This window comes from Euprymna scolopes, chromosome 21 (assembly GCF_053919585.1).
Source record: "Euprymna scolopes isolate OS-2025 chromosome 21, ASM5391958v1, whole genome shotgun sequence".
Lineage (NCBI taxonomy): Eukaryota > Metazoa > Mollusca > Cephalopoda > Sepiida > Sepiolidae > Euprymna > Euprymna scolopes.
The window spans coordinates 93,257,704-93,272,608 of NC_136502.1; the positions used below are offsets into that span (position 1 = coordinate 93,257,704).

General features: G+C 32.9%; 1 protein-coding gene across 5 annotated transcripts in view; it reads left to right on the top strand.

Moving 5' to 3' along the window:
- Positions 1–14,905, top strand: part of LOC145242585 (monocarboxylate transporter 9-like) — a 138,012-nt gene that overhangs the window by 95,938 nt on the left and 27,169 nt on the right. For 4 of the 5 annotated variants that reach the window (XM_080105683.1, XM_080105686.1, XM_080105684.1 and 1 more), the window contains exons 3-4: positions 6,106–6,376; positions 14,724–14,867. In XM_080105683.1, the coding sequence (XP_079961809.1) occupies positions 6,166–6,376; positions 14,724–14,867 (355 nt within the window). In that variant the 5' untranslated portion in view covers positions 6,106–6,165. The remainder of the gene's footprint in view (positions 1–6,105; positions 6,377–14,723; positions 14,868–14,905) is intronic. The other variant, XM_080105685.1, reaches the window with a different exon arrangement.

Here is a 14,905-nt window from a genome sequence, read left to right on the forward strand (position 1 = left end):
TTACGCATTAATCTATACTTTCGTATATTAATTTTATGTGAGTAAATTAAGTATATATATATATATATATATATATATATATATATAGTATATTAAGTAGTTATATATATATATAGTATATTAAGTAGTTATATATATATATGTACGATATGTGTATATATGAGGTTCCTTTAAAAAGTTTGCAGACCTTTTTCGTATGGACACTTTTATTGATATGAAACTCTAGTCCCCTGCATTTCTTCCAGTGAATTAAACGTGCCCCCAGATACCATCCTGGAGTTTCTACATCTCGGCGCAGTACATACAATGCCTAGCCTTCCAAAATTTTCACCTATCTAGTACATTTCTGGCAAACTTTTCAAACTTAATAACTAAGGATGGAATGCTATATGTTTTTGTTTCGATTCTAACTGACGGCACCCAAGTCATAATTTTTGTAAACTTTTGAAATCACTACTATATATATATTGGGTACAATATAATAATCAATAGAGAATTGACTCTATAATAATAAATACGAAATTTGCATAAATTAAAATATCACATTTAAGTGTATCTTTATGACTGGCCACCTTTCTAGTATATCTATCTACATGTCTATAAAAGTGGAATTGTCTATCTGTAAGTGTGTGTGTATACATTTCCCTACCAAATAACTCTGTCAATTTTCAGTCTACAGACTCGAGATTTGACATAAAGGTATTGAGATTTTGGAAAATCATTTTAATTTGTTTTCGTCCAGAAATTTGGCTGTCAAGGGGTCAGAGTTCAACGATTTCACCATCGAAAACTCTACAAAACTCCTCCGCTAATTTAAACCTAGACACTTTAAATTTTAGATGTAGATACTTGGACATGGATCAAACTTTTTAATTTGATTTGGGCCCCAAAACAATAAATTTTAAGGAGTCAAAATTGGGGTAAAAGTTTTTTTAAATTTGACCTCTGCGGTCTCTACCAAATTAATCAGCCAATTTTTGGTCTAAACATTTGAAATTTTACATAAAAGGTATTTAACACAGGGCAAGCTTTTAAAAGTTTTAAGAAAGTATGTAGAAAAAACGATAATGTTAAAGACAAATTATATATATATATATCTGAAAGGTCCACCTCCACAATTTTCTTTTAAATGACAACTTTTATAGATTTTCGACTATGCTGAATACGAAAATCGCATTGGAATTTAGCAGAAATAAGTAGTTATTGAGATATAAAAAGTTGTTTTATGCACTGTATGATTTGTCGCCCAACTTTGCTATGCGCGTAGATTTGTTTATGGCGCGCGCACGCGGGTAAAAAAAGATGGCCGCCAAAGAATACAATGTATAATACAACTTTTTATATCTCTATAACTAATTATTTCTGCAAAATTTCACTGCGATTTTTGCATTCAGCATAGTCGAAAACTATCTAAGTTATCATCAAAAAGAAAATTGTGGAGGTCGACTTAATCTAAAGATTTACCGCTAAATCATGGAAATTATTTTACTTGAACCGATTCCAAAAATAATGCTTGAAAGTGTGTGTGAATTATTTTTAGTTCGATTATCCGCCGAAGAAGAAAACAAAAACGAAACGAACAAAGGGAAATAACTCAAAACTCAAATAAGACAAACTGTTTTATAAAAAAAATCGATGTTTGTAAAAATAAATTAAATTAAATGTTATCAATATAAATCAAATTTAAATAATAAACTTAAATAGAGCACTTAAAACAATTCTCACACTATAAACAATAACGAACACACTGCTATTTAATAAATCGATTTTCCTTAATGTAATGTGCAAATGACTTCATCACTCAATCGTCTATTTTACAAGAATCATACTATATATAGGAATGAATGAAGCATTAAAGTAATGGACCTTTTGTATATATTAATCAAATTGTGAACAAATAAACAAACAGACAGGAATACAAATATATATATATATATAAGTAAGCTGCTGGAATTCATATTAAATACAGAAGTAGTCAACCACCTCAGCAGAAATAACCTTAGTGACATGCAATATGGTTTCCGTTCTGCTAGATCCACAGCAGATGTGCTAACAGGTATATCTCATAGGATTAGTTAATCTCTCAACGAAGGTTTCCTTTCTATGGCAATTGCTCTTGACATATCAAAGGCCTTCGATAAGGCATAGGGGCCTACTTCACAAGATTTCCAGCTGCGGTACAACTGGAAATGTTTCCTAATTTATTAAATCATTTCTCTCTGATAGGCTCATAAGAGTAGTGGTTGATGGGCAGAAATCAGAGGCCCACAGTATTAATGCTGGAATACCTCAGGGGTTCATCCTTGGCCCAACTCTCTTCCTGATCTACATCAATTATCTCCCAAAACATATACTTAAATCATTCGTTGACATCTATGCTGATGACACTACCATCTATGGCAACACATCAATGATCGAAAATAACAATGTTCTCCATGATTCTCTCTCCTCTGATATTGAGCGCGTGGTTCAGTGGGGCAAGAGGTGGCTGGTTACTTTTAATGCATCTAAAACCAAGCTCCTATTTTTACATCATCAACGCTCTGATTCTGAAATGGATGGCTCTCGTCTTGGGGAGGTTCCATGTTTTGACAAGCTTCTGGGTTTGACCTTTACTCCTGATCTGAAATGAAACACATACATCAGATCTGTTGCCAAGGTTGCTGGGAAAATGGTGGGATCCTTCTACCGCTCCAGAAGATATCTCACTACTGATGCAATTCTCTATCTGTATAAAAGCCAAGTACGTCCAAGGATGGAGTACTGTTGCCACATCTGGGCAGGAGCTGCTAAAAACAGCCTATTCTGCCTTGACAGAGTACAAAATAGATTTTGTGGCTTAGTGGGGGGGGGGTGCCCTTTTCTCTTCCCTGCAACCTCTCTCCCACAGAAGAGAATTTTTGAGCCTGTCTTTGTTTTATCGTTATTTCCATGGCAAGTGCTCGTCCGAGCTCCAATCTCTGCCCCCCTCTCGCAAATGTTTCACGATAAACACCTGTCTAGCTGAAGCCACTGTCAGTAAGTTTCCCCACTCTTTATCTGTGCCTAAATCAAAACGTAGATTCCATGAACAAAGCTTCTTTATTAGAAGTGTACGCCTGTGGAACTTTCTTCCGTTTGCCTGTTTCCCACCTGACTACAACTTGGATGTCTTCAAGTCCAACATAAACAAATTCCTGATAAATCGCTCCCTTCAGTAAGACACTTTATCAAATCTCCAATACTAACGAGTACGACGATACTCTCCCATTGATTACTGTACACGCAATAACCTTATCCTCGAGTGGCTTCTAGGCCTTGATACGTGGTGACCTTCATGTAATAAGTGAACGGGTCTGTGTATCTGTCTGTGTGTGTACATTTCCCTGCGCAATAACTGTCAATTTTTAATCTACAGACTCGAAATTTGATATACAGAGTACTGAGAGTTGAAAAAATCTTTGGGATCGGTTTGGCCAGAAATTTAGCGATTAAGGGGTCCAAGTTAAACGATTTGACCTTTGAGAACTATACCAAACTCCTCCGACAATTTTTGGTCTAAACACTTGAAATTTGCGCTATAGGTTCCTTGGACATGAATCTAACTTAATAATGATTTGAGCCCAAAACAATAAATGTTAAGGGGTCATAATAGGGGAAAAAATTGACCGCTTTTTTTTTTTTTTTTTTTGCTCAACATACACCTCCAAATACCGGGGCAACGCCGAGCACCCATACTAGTATATATATCGATATATATATATATATAGATAGATGGATAGATGGATAGATAGATAGATATATAGATAAATATATATAGATAGATAGATAGATAAATATATATGGATAGATAGATATAGATAGATAGATAAATATATATGGATAGATAGATATAGATAGATAGCTAAATATATATGGATAGATAGATATAGATAGATAGATAAATATATATGGATAGATATATATAGATAGATAGATAGATAAATATATATGGATAGATATATATAGATAGATAGATAAATATATATGGATAGATATATATAGATAGATAGATAAATATATATGGATATATATATATATATATATATAGATAGATAGATAGATAAATATATATGGATATATATATATATATATATAGATAGATAGATAGATAAATATATATGGATAGATATATATAGATAGAAAGATATATATATATATATATATATATATATGGATAGATATAAATAGATAGAAAGATATATATATATATATATATATATATATGGATAGATATATATATAGATAGAAAGATATATATATATATATATAGATAGATATATATAGATAGAAAGATATATATATATATATAGATAGATATATATAGATAGAGATAGATATAGATAGAGATAGATAGATATATATATATAGATATAGATAGATAGATAGATATAGATATATAGATAGATATAGATAGATAGATATAGATATATAGATATATATATCTATATATCTATATCTATATATATATCTATATATATCTATATATATATATATATCTTTCTATCTATATATATATATATAGATAGATAGATATATCTATATTATATATATATATATATATATATATATATATATAGATATATCAGAGAGAGAGAGAGAGATAACTTTAGTTTCTTCAGCTATACTCGAAACAGTAACAAAAACTTATGAGGAATATTTATAGAATAATGGTTGATTTAAGTTCTACCAAATTACGAAGAATTTTTAGTAAAATTATAAAAAAAAATAAACGACTCAAGTGCCATCGGCTATAATCGCAACTGAAACGAAAGTTTATGAAGAATTCTTGATGAAATTATTTATTAAAAAAAATAGATGAATGAAGTGCCATATATAATCGCAACCGAAACCAAAACTTAAGAATTTTTGGTCAAATTATTTATGACAAGAAATGGAAATACATAACACTTAAATGACCCGGGTATAAATGTGACACAAACACGGCCGATAGCCATTAGTCGCGTGCTCTCATGTAATGAATGAATGAATGCGTGAATGTAGGATTGACATTAAATTCTTAAAGATAAACTAAAATGACCGAAAAATGGGCTTTAATGACTTAAATAAATAAAAAGTAAATGACTTAGAATGACTTTAATGAACTTAAGGATGAATTGAATGACCTTAAGAATGACTTGAATGCTTAAAAAATAACTAGAATCCTTCAAAAACAACTTGAATGATCTGGAGAATAACTTGAATGGCTTTGAGATTGACTGGTTGTAAAGTGGGTGATTATTTTACATTAAATTAATACAGAAAAGTGATCCCCCACTTTATATCACAAAGTTACAAACATAAGTACAGCATGCAGTAAGAACAGATACTACACTTTGATCTTAACCAAAAAGGCCAAGCACAAAAGTGTTACGGACAGACCGACGGACCGACTTATAGCGTATAAAAAGGTAGTTACCTCCCTTTGTTCAAACTAATTATATCGACCACTTCTCCTTTCTGAAAGCCCTATTTTGATTGGCTAGGATGAAGCTCCTTGGCCAATCAACAAACATTTAATATAAGCAGAATTCTGGAAAAACAGATTCGCCCTCTTTTTGAATCAATCGTCGGCCTGTAGACAACTATGGAAAATCTCTCCTAAATTTGCCGCCGAATTTTGATTGAACTTTTTCAGGGAGCCGTCCAAGACTTTTGGACGATAAAGAACTTTTTATTGGACTTCTAAAGCCGCAAACACAATTAGTTTTGCAAGAACCTTTTCTTTGTAATATTTTCAATTTAATATACATAATTTTCTCACATTCTTGTGTGAGTTCAGCAATCTTTATTTCTGTATTTCCCACTTCCTACTTCAACAAGACACCAGCTCCCGGCAATCGCCATAAGCGTTGCTTGCACGCGACTACAAATAACAGACATACTATCGTATTAAGATATATAGATGGTGTTATATTATATTGATATCCTTTTATATCATAGTGATATCGTGTCATGTCATATTTATATTCTGCTACATCATATTCGTATCATGTTATGTAATATCGATGTTGTTTCAAGTCATTTATTTATCATGCTATGTTATGAAAGTTTGACATAATTCTAGACATGTTTTCATTTTTACAGATCGCCATTTGAGAATCTACCAAAGAAGAAAAGTGGTCCGTCATTCCTTCAATAACAAAAATGACTGAAGATGGGGTGCATCGAACTGAAGTCGATAAAGGTTGGGCATGGATAGTGATGTTTGCATGTTTTGGCAGCCATGTCATCACAGGGGGTTTGCTGCATACCGGCGGTTTGGTACGATATGCACTATTTCAAAGTGTCAGTAAGGAAAATTTACATTATGTTTCATGGCTTGGATCCATATATTCCGGTCTAATCAGCTTAGCTGGTGAGTTTATTCATCTTATATATAAACGACTATATGTCTGTCTGTCTGTCTCTATATTTTCAAACTCTATCTCCTCCGAAACTAAAAGTCGCAGAGTAGCGCTAGGGGTCTGAAATGATAGGATTTTTTATGGACCGTTCTTTTATGGGTCTTTAGCCGGTTAATATAGTTTTTAAGGGATCAAAAATGGGTCAAAATTGAAAAAATCGTTATACATTTTGTACATTTATCTTAGTTTATTTTTAATTTTAATAACTTCATATGCGTGTCACGTTGGTAGAGTGGTAACGTCACCAGCTTTGAATGCTACAGTTTTGCTTTTGATTTCGATTATAGTCGATGGCACCCAAATACTTTTTTTTTATTCTTGAAATCACTACTCTATAATAATATATACGAAATCTGGACAAATTAAAATATCATATTTAAGCGTATTTTACGGTCCTCCCACCAAGTTCTATCTATCTATTTCTCTCTTTCCCCCCTCTCTCTCTCTCTATATATATATATATACATATATATAGCCGCACTGATGAGTAGTGAAACAGCGAAACAGTATTGTATGTGGATGACTATAATGCTCCTCATCTTGAGGTAAGCATATTGAGAAGTGATACACGAATTACCATTAGCGTATAAAGCGATGCTCTTTGTGTAAACAAATCGATCTTAGGTAGTTCAGACGATGTCAAAACATCGTTAAACTCATGGCTCACTCAGCAGCCGCCGATATCGTAGTGGTTATGAGCCTTGACTGTCAATAAATATTTATCATTTCATCATTAATATGAGCAATGGCAAATTAAATTTTAACCAAAAACAAATAAAAACAATTAAAATAATCGTTCTTGACATCGGAAAATAGGCATGCACTTTTTCCGATTCCAATACTCAAAAAAAATACCAACTTTTTTGATTCTTGATTCCGATTAATCGTCCCAACATTAATATATATATATATATATATATATATATATATATATATATATAGTCTGTCATTTAGGCCCATGTACTCGGATCGTGACATTAAAATCACAAGATCAATCTCGGCATTCTTGAATGACAATTACGATTTATATAAATGGTAATTTTAACCATATTTCTCACCGACGTTAACGTTGGCCGAGCACTTTGTTCCTTGACGATGAAGTCAGATATGTTATATATATATATATATATATATATATATATATAAGTGAAATTGTCTGTGTGTACATTTCCCTACCAAATTACTCTATCAATTTTCAATCTACAAACTCGAGATTTGACATAAGGGGTATTGAGATTTGGAACAATCTTTTTAATCTGGGATCTTCCAGGGGTCAAAGTTTAACAATTTTACATTTGAAAACTCTACCAGACTCCTTCGCCAATTATGGGTCTAAACACTTGAAATTTTAAATGTTGGTTCTTTGGACATGGATCAAACTTTATAACTTGATTTGATCTCAAAAGAATAAATGTTAAGAGGTCAAATTTTTTAAAAATTTGACCTCTCAGCCAATTTTTTGTCTAAACATTTGAACTTTGACAAAAAAGGGTATTCAGACATAAGGCAAGTTTTTTAATCGATTTTTGGCTGAAAATTTGGCTTCCAAGTGGTCAAAGTTCAAACGATTTGACCTTTGCGGTCTCAAACTATTCAGCCAATTTTGGGTTTAAACATTTGAAAATAGCCCGACTTTGTACTCTTTATAACTTAATGTGCATATATATATATATATATATATATATATATATATATATATATATATATATATATATATGCACATAAAGTTATGAAGAGTACAAAGTCGGGCTGAACTGTTAATGTGTGTATGTATATATATATATATATATATATATATATATATATATATATACTTCTACTACATAATAAAATGATTGCACGAAATTCCCCTCTGGAACGAATTACGATAAGTTTGCAATAAAAGATGCCACATACAAATTTATTATGTCTAAACTATTACCCACCATCTTATGTAACTTTGGAACGCCATTACAGACGCATTTATTCACTAAAATAAAATCCTACCTTACTTCCTATATGTGACATCATTATGATCGACAAGATCTTTAGATTAAGTAGTTTGTATTTTCCCCTCTTAATTCAAAGTCCTCCCACCGCTTCCAGTCAACACTGGTACATATATAAACATTATAATTATATTTCCATGAGGCCCTTTTTAAATGGATGAAACATTCATACACATACAACTAACTTTACACTTCGTTATTCGAAAATAATAATTTCTCCCTACGAACATTCTGGCTATTCTCATTGGCTTAGAACATAAAATTCTATTATTTTGGATTACACACATTCTTACTAAAAACGTACACGTCAAACCGTAAACAATATGGCGACGCAATCTACACGAATCACTACTTTTATGCATATTAAACTAAAAAAAAAATCAAACACGCTCATATACATAAATTTACGTAGTTATACCCTCACCTTATACTATTTCCCTATGCAACATTACCACCACGCATTGTTTTAAATCAATTATAATTTCCTACCGTCACTTTTCTGCGATGTTACAAACTAATGTTTACAAAAACTTCCCATAACATTTAGTTTTAAGTTACACAAATAAATAGTCGTAAATTTGCTACAAATAAGTTTACATCTATTCCAAATGCCGTTACTCTGTTAGTTTCCGCATCGTAAATTTTTCCATTTTGCATAATTTGAATCAACATTATCTATATATTCTTACAATAAATAAATTTCGTCACAGTTTTTTTATCATGTTCAGTTTTAGCGTCTTAAATTATGCGACGATAAAAATTAACTAAACTCTTAGTAAACAAATACAAACTGTTGTCTGTACTCGACTATTAACAGAAGACCAACGATACTTTCATTACATGAAAATGAAAACATTTACAAAAGAAGCAGCGGCACTTTTTCCTTTGATTTAAGAGTAAATGATATGGTACAGTTTAAAAAAAACTTAACGAATAAATAGTATTTCCATTAGAAACATTTATAAAATAAGTTGCAGCAATTATTTTTTTAAGTACCTGTTATGGTAACGTTAGAAAAATTGTCTTTATCATAAAAAAGTCTACCTTTAATGTTTTGATTTAATAAAAGAATATCGTTGGATCGAGTGTCCGAACTCATGAGATGCAAATATGAACGAATCTCTTACTTCAAGAGAGTTGTCTCCCTTTGCCCAGTGAACTATTGTAAAACAGCACAAAAAAGGTGTACGGTAAACAGACATCTTGCTACTCAATTCAATACATCGAACCCTTACACTATCCGATTTTCTTTTTTGGTTTTGTTTCCCTTTGTTTTTAGGGAGCGTATTGGATTCTATTTGTCTGCCTTTTCGTTATTATTTTCTACTACTGTGGATGCTTCGTTAGTTGACAGACTAACAAATCGTAAAACCTATTCCTTTTAATATAAAATACATTTTTAAACTCAGAGCCTGAATTACATCCAGAGAAATCTTTATTTTCATTAATTTTGATTCAGTTTGTATTTGACTACATTTACGCCAGTTTCTTAAATTTTTTGTCTGTCAAATAATTTACGCCACTAAAGTACAAATTTACCCTTTATTACATTGCTTACGGATAAATTTATTTGTTATATATTTGCTTTTTGTTTATTTCTCTTTTCACGACTCATTATCAACACTGCTCCGCCTACACAATTTCCTTTAAACTGACGACTTTTATAGGTTTTAAACTATGCGGAATAAGACAATCTCTTTTAACTTTGGCAGAAACAAGTAGTTTTCGAGATATAATGACATGCATTAAGCATTCACCGTCATTCACTGTCATTCACTGTTCTTCACACATGCACAATAAACAAGTCTACTCCTCTCTGCACGACACTGCTAACTCCCAACTTATATTTTTTTCAGGTGGATATGCAGACAATGAATATCAAGGTTAAATTTGTGGAAAATACTTTAACAATCCCTCCTCAAAACATGGGGTGTTTATTTCAAAAGCTGTTCGTACCATGGCGAGGTTGGGCGTCTCTATTCCATACGACGTTCTTAACATGTGAATGTTGGGGGTGTCTATTCCGAAAGCCGTTCTTAAAATTAGGACCTTGGCAATTGGTCACCACCACCAACAACAACCATAGTTTAATTTTTTACGAGGGGGAAGGTCAATGCTTCCACCGGGCATAATGGGTCCTGCTAGTGTATATATATATATATATATATATATATATAATATAAAATAAAAATTACAATTAAATTTACCAAAATGATCCAAGATGGTAAAATTAAAGCATATTATAAATATTAAAGAAATAATATTTATAAAATTATCTCAGCCAGATGTAAAAGCTCGATAAAACCAAATAGGAAATAGAGCTTATAATATGAGCAAACAGTTAATAAAATATGTTACAAAACACTTTGAAATGAGTTAAAAACATATTTAATCTGAAAAGGAAACACTAGATAAATGGATAGTCCTTAATCCGCGGAGTTTTGAAGAAATACTTTCCTTCTCATCAGAGGGTAGGAATTAGCAAAATGCAGGATCGGATTTTGCATGCAGAAGTATTTGATGAAACAACAAGTAAGTCAAAGATCTTACTTGAAAACAAAAAAAGTGAAGCAGAGGAAATATAGTGAAGAAAAAAGTGATTTTAGGTTTTTTTATTTTCCACCAGACTATCCATTCATGTGTAATCACCTTTTTCCCTTAACAGCCAAATTTCTGTCCAAAAACCGATCGCAAAGATTTTCCCAAATCTCAGTACCCTGTATTTCAATTTTCTAGTCTGTAGACTGAAAATTGAGTTATTACGGTGAAAAATGTACACAGACACACAGACAGAAACACCAACACGTTCACTTTTATATATAAACTAGCATTTCAGCCTGGCGTTGCCCGGGTATTTGGAAGTGTATGTTGGGGGGTGGGGGGAAAAAAGAAGAAAAAAGTGGTCAATTTTTTAAAACTTTGACTCCTATTATGACCCCTTAACATTTATTGTTTTGGGCTCAGATCAAGTTATTAAGTTAGATCCATGTCCAAGGAATCTATATCTAAAATTTCAAACGTTTAGACCCAAAATTGTCGAAGGAGTTTGGTAGAGTTCTCAATGGTCAAATCGTTAAACTTTGACCCCTTAGCAGCCAAATTTCTGGCCAAAACCCAATCACAAAGATTTTCTCAAATCTCAGTAGCCTGTATATCAAATTTCGAGTCTGTAGACTTAAAATTGACTGTTATTGCGTAGGGAAATGTGCACACACACACACACACACACACACACACACACACACACACACACACACTGACACCCACACACGTTCACTTTTATAGATATAATAGATAGACTAACAGTTCTGCCCGGCATTGCTCGGGCCCTATGTACAGTTCATAACTTTACGTGCCTATGTATACATTAAGAAGTATGAATACGTACGGTAATGCTATTCTATATAATAGTCTTCCTTAACTACCGTAGAGAAAAATTGATAAAGACCGCAGACGTCAATTTTTTTTTTAACTTTGACCCCAATTTTGACCCCTTAGCATTTATTGTTTTGGGCTCAAATAGAATTATAATGTTTGATCCCTGTCCAAGTAATCTATATCTACAATTACAAGTGTTTAGACCCAAAATTGGCGAAGGAGTTTGGTAGAGTTTTCAAAGGTCAAATCGTTGAACTTTGACCCTTTAACAGCAAAATTTCTGGCCGAAAACCGATTAAAAAGATTTTCCCCAAATCTCAATACCCCAGTATGCCAAATTTCGAGTCTGTAGACCGAAAATTGAGAGTTATTTGGTAGGAAAATCTATACAGACACACAGACAGACATTTTCACTTTTATAGATGCATAGATTGATTTATTATTAATTGTCGTTTGATCTCTGAATTGCTATGTTCATATGACTGAGATTATGTTATTATAACTTTCTCAATGCCTTCATTATAATTTTGAAAAGTACTTCATCATTATAAAGTCCTTTTATATATACATATATATATATATATATATATATATATATATATATATATATTAATACGTGTTATATGTACGTATGTTTTTTTACATAGGCATCACCACATTATCAAGGCCAAAACGCCACTCGAGGATAAAGGTTAAAGAGTGTACAGTAGAAATTGGACAATATAGTAATCGTTAGTAATGGAAATTTGGTAAATTTTTTAACCTGAGTGGAACGGCTCATCAAAAACTTGTTAACGTTAGACTTGAACACAACCATATTGTAGTCAGCTGGAAAGCAGAGAAAACGGAAGACAATTCCATAGGCGTTCAGTTCTAAGAAAGAAGCTTTTTTTCATGGAATCTTCGTTTAGGTTTAAGCACAGATAAGGACTGGGGGAAATTATTGAATTGTTTTCTGCTAGGCGGGTGTTTCTTGTGAAAGTTTGGCAAGGGGGGGCCATAGATTGGAGCTCAGTCGAGCACTTACCATGAAAATAAGGATAAAGCAGAGACAAACTAGCAACATCTCTTCTGTGAGAAAGAGGTTGCAGAGAGTAGAAAAGGACATCTCCTATGAGGCTACAAAGTCTATTTTGAACTCTATCAAGGCAGGATAAGTCCTTTCTAGCAGCTCCTGCTCAGATGTGGCAACAGTACTCCATCCTTGGACGTACCTGGCTCTTATACAGATAGAGAATTGCATCAGCAGTGAGATATCTACTAGATTGATAGAAGGATCCCACAATTTTTCCAGCGGCCTTGGCAACGGATTTGATGAATATGTTCCATTTAAGATCAGGAATAAAGGTCAATCCCAGAAGCTTGTCACAACATGAGGCCTCCCCAAGACGCGAGGCATTCATTTCAGTTGATGCCAGATGGGGATCAGCGATGATGATGTTAAGATAAAAGCTTGGTTTTAGATGCATTAAAAGTAACCAGCCACCTTTTTCCCCATTGTACCACTTGCTCAAGATCAGAGGAGAGAGAATCGGTCGTTTACAATCTTAGATGTGCTACCATAGATAGTAGTGTCATCAGCATAAATGTCTACGAATGATGTAAGGATGTGATTTGGAAGATCATTAATGTAGATCAGGAAGAGAGTTGGGCCCAGGATGGACCCCTGAGGGACTACAGCATTAATACTGTGAGCTTCTGATTTCTGCCCATTAATCACTACTCTTATGAACCCATATCCATATTCGTTATAGCATAGTTATGTTCCTTTTTGTATATGAATTTTGTGTACACGCTGGTGTAAGGTCGTTTATTTACGTCTATATTTGTACTTTTATATGCATTCTGCACACACACACACACACACGTATTTATATATAAGTTTGTTTTATGTATTTCGAGTGTTGGTAAAGCATTGCCTTCCAATAAGAAAATATACAGTTTGACCATCAAAATCCGACTAACCAGAGGTGCCACCATTTGAGATGATCATAACTTTTGTAAAATCTCAAGTGGCTCCCAATCACAGCATGGAGCCTCGTATCCAAAAACACATTATTATTTTAAAGAACCAACCAATTTCTTTGGCAGTTTCTTTTCTCTATGCTAAATATTTATTCCATGGCAGGTCTGCCGTCCATAGTGTAACATGGCGTGGATGTGCATATGTAAATGCATGAGAAGTGACGTCACCAGTTGAGGGGAATGACTATTAAAAAAAAAAGACAAAGACAAAGATCTCGTGGGAGACAAGATAATGTTCGAGATCTCGTGAGATGCGGAGAACGTTCTATATCACGTAAGTGACGTTACTGCTGTACCAATGAGGAAATAAATGTTGCTACAAAGAACAAGCGAGTTGGAGTTATTTCCTATTCTTTTGTCTTTGTTCTCCTTTACGACTGAAACTGTGCACAACTTGTTAGTCTGCAGACAATGGTACACTGAGCACTCTTCTAAACATGCGGCACTGTGAATGTTTACATCAAGGAGACGTTTAAATTAGCCGTAATGACGAAGATGAATTGTGGTGCACCTGAGAATTATTATTGACCCTGTAGCGACCTCAGAAATAAAAATTTATTTTATCACACAAAAAATACGAAAAGATATTTTCGTATCCAAAAATCAAGAACTGCTAGCTCTACTTTTTTCTTTCTTTCTTTTTGTCTGGCTGTCTGTCTCTCTTACACGCAAGAAAATGCGAAAGACACGAGTGATTTTGCTTTGTAGACAAGTTGGCAATAAATAATCAAATTAAGACTAATATTCGTTACGTTAATTCTTCACGCTTCTTTGGAATAATATTTCATAAACGTAACAGACCTGTTAATATCAATTAAATACACACACACGCACACACAAATATTTAATCAAATAAAGATTTTTTATGCTTCCTTTTGTTTTGGTTTATCTGTTTACTATTTTTCAGGTCCGTTATCAAGTCTGATGGTGTACAAATTAGGCTGCCGAGCAACTGTGCTGCTTGGTGCAACCCTTGAGACTGTGGGATTCGTGTGTTCCTATTTTGTTCAGAACGAAAAAATGTTATTCCTAACGTACAGTCTGTTTGGAGGTAAACAAAAAAAAACAAAAAAAAAAAAAAAACAACTT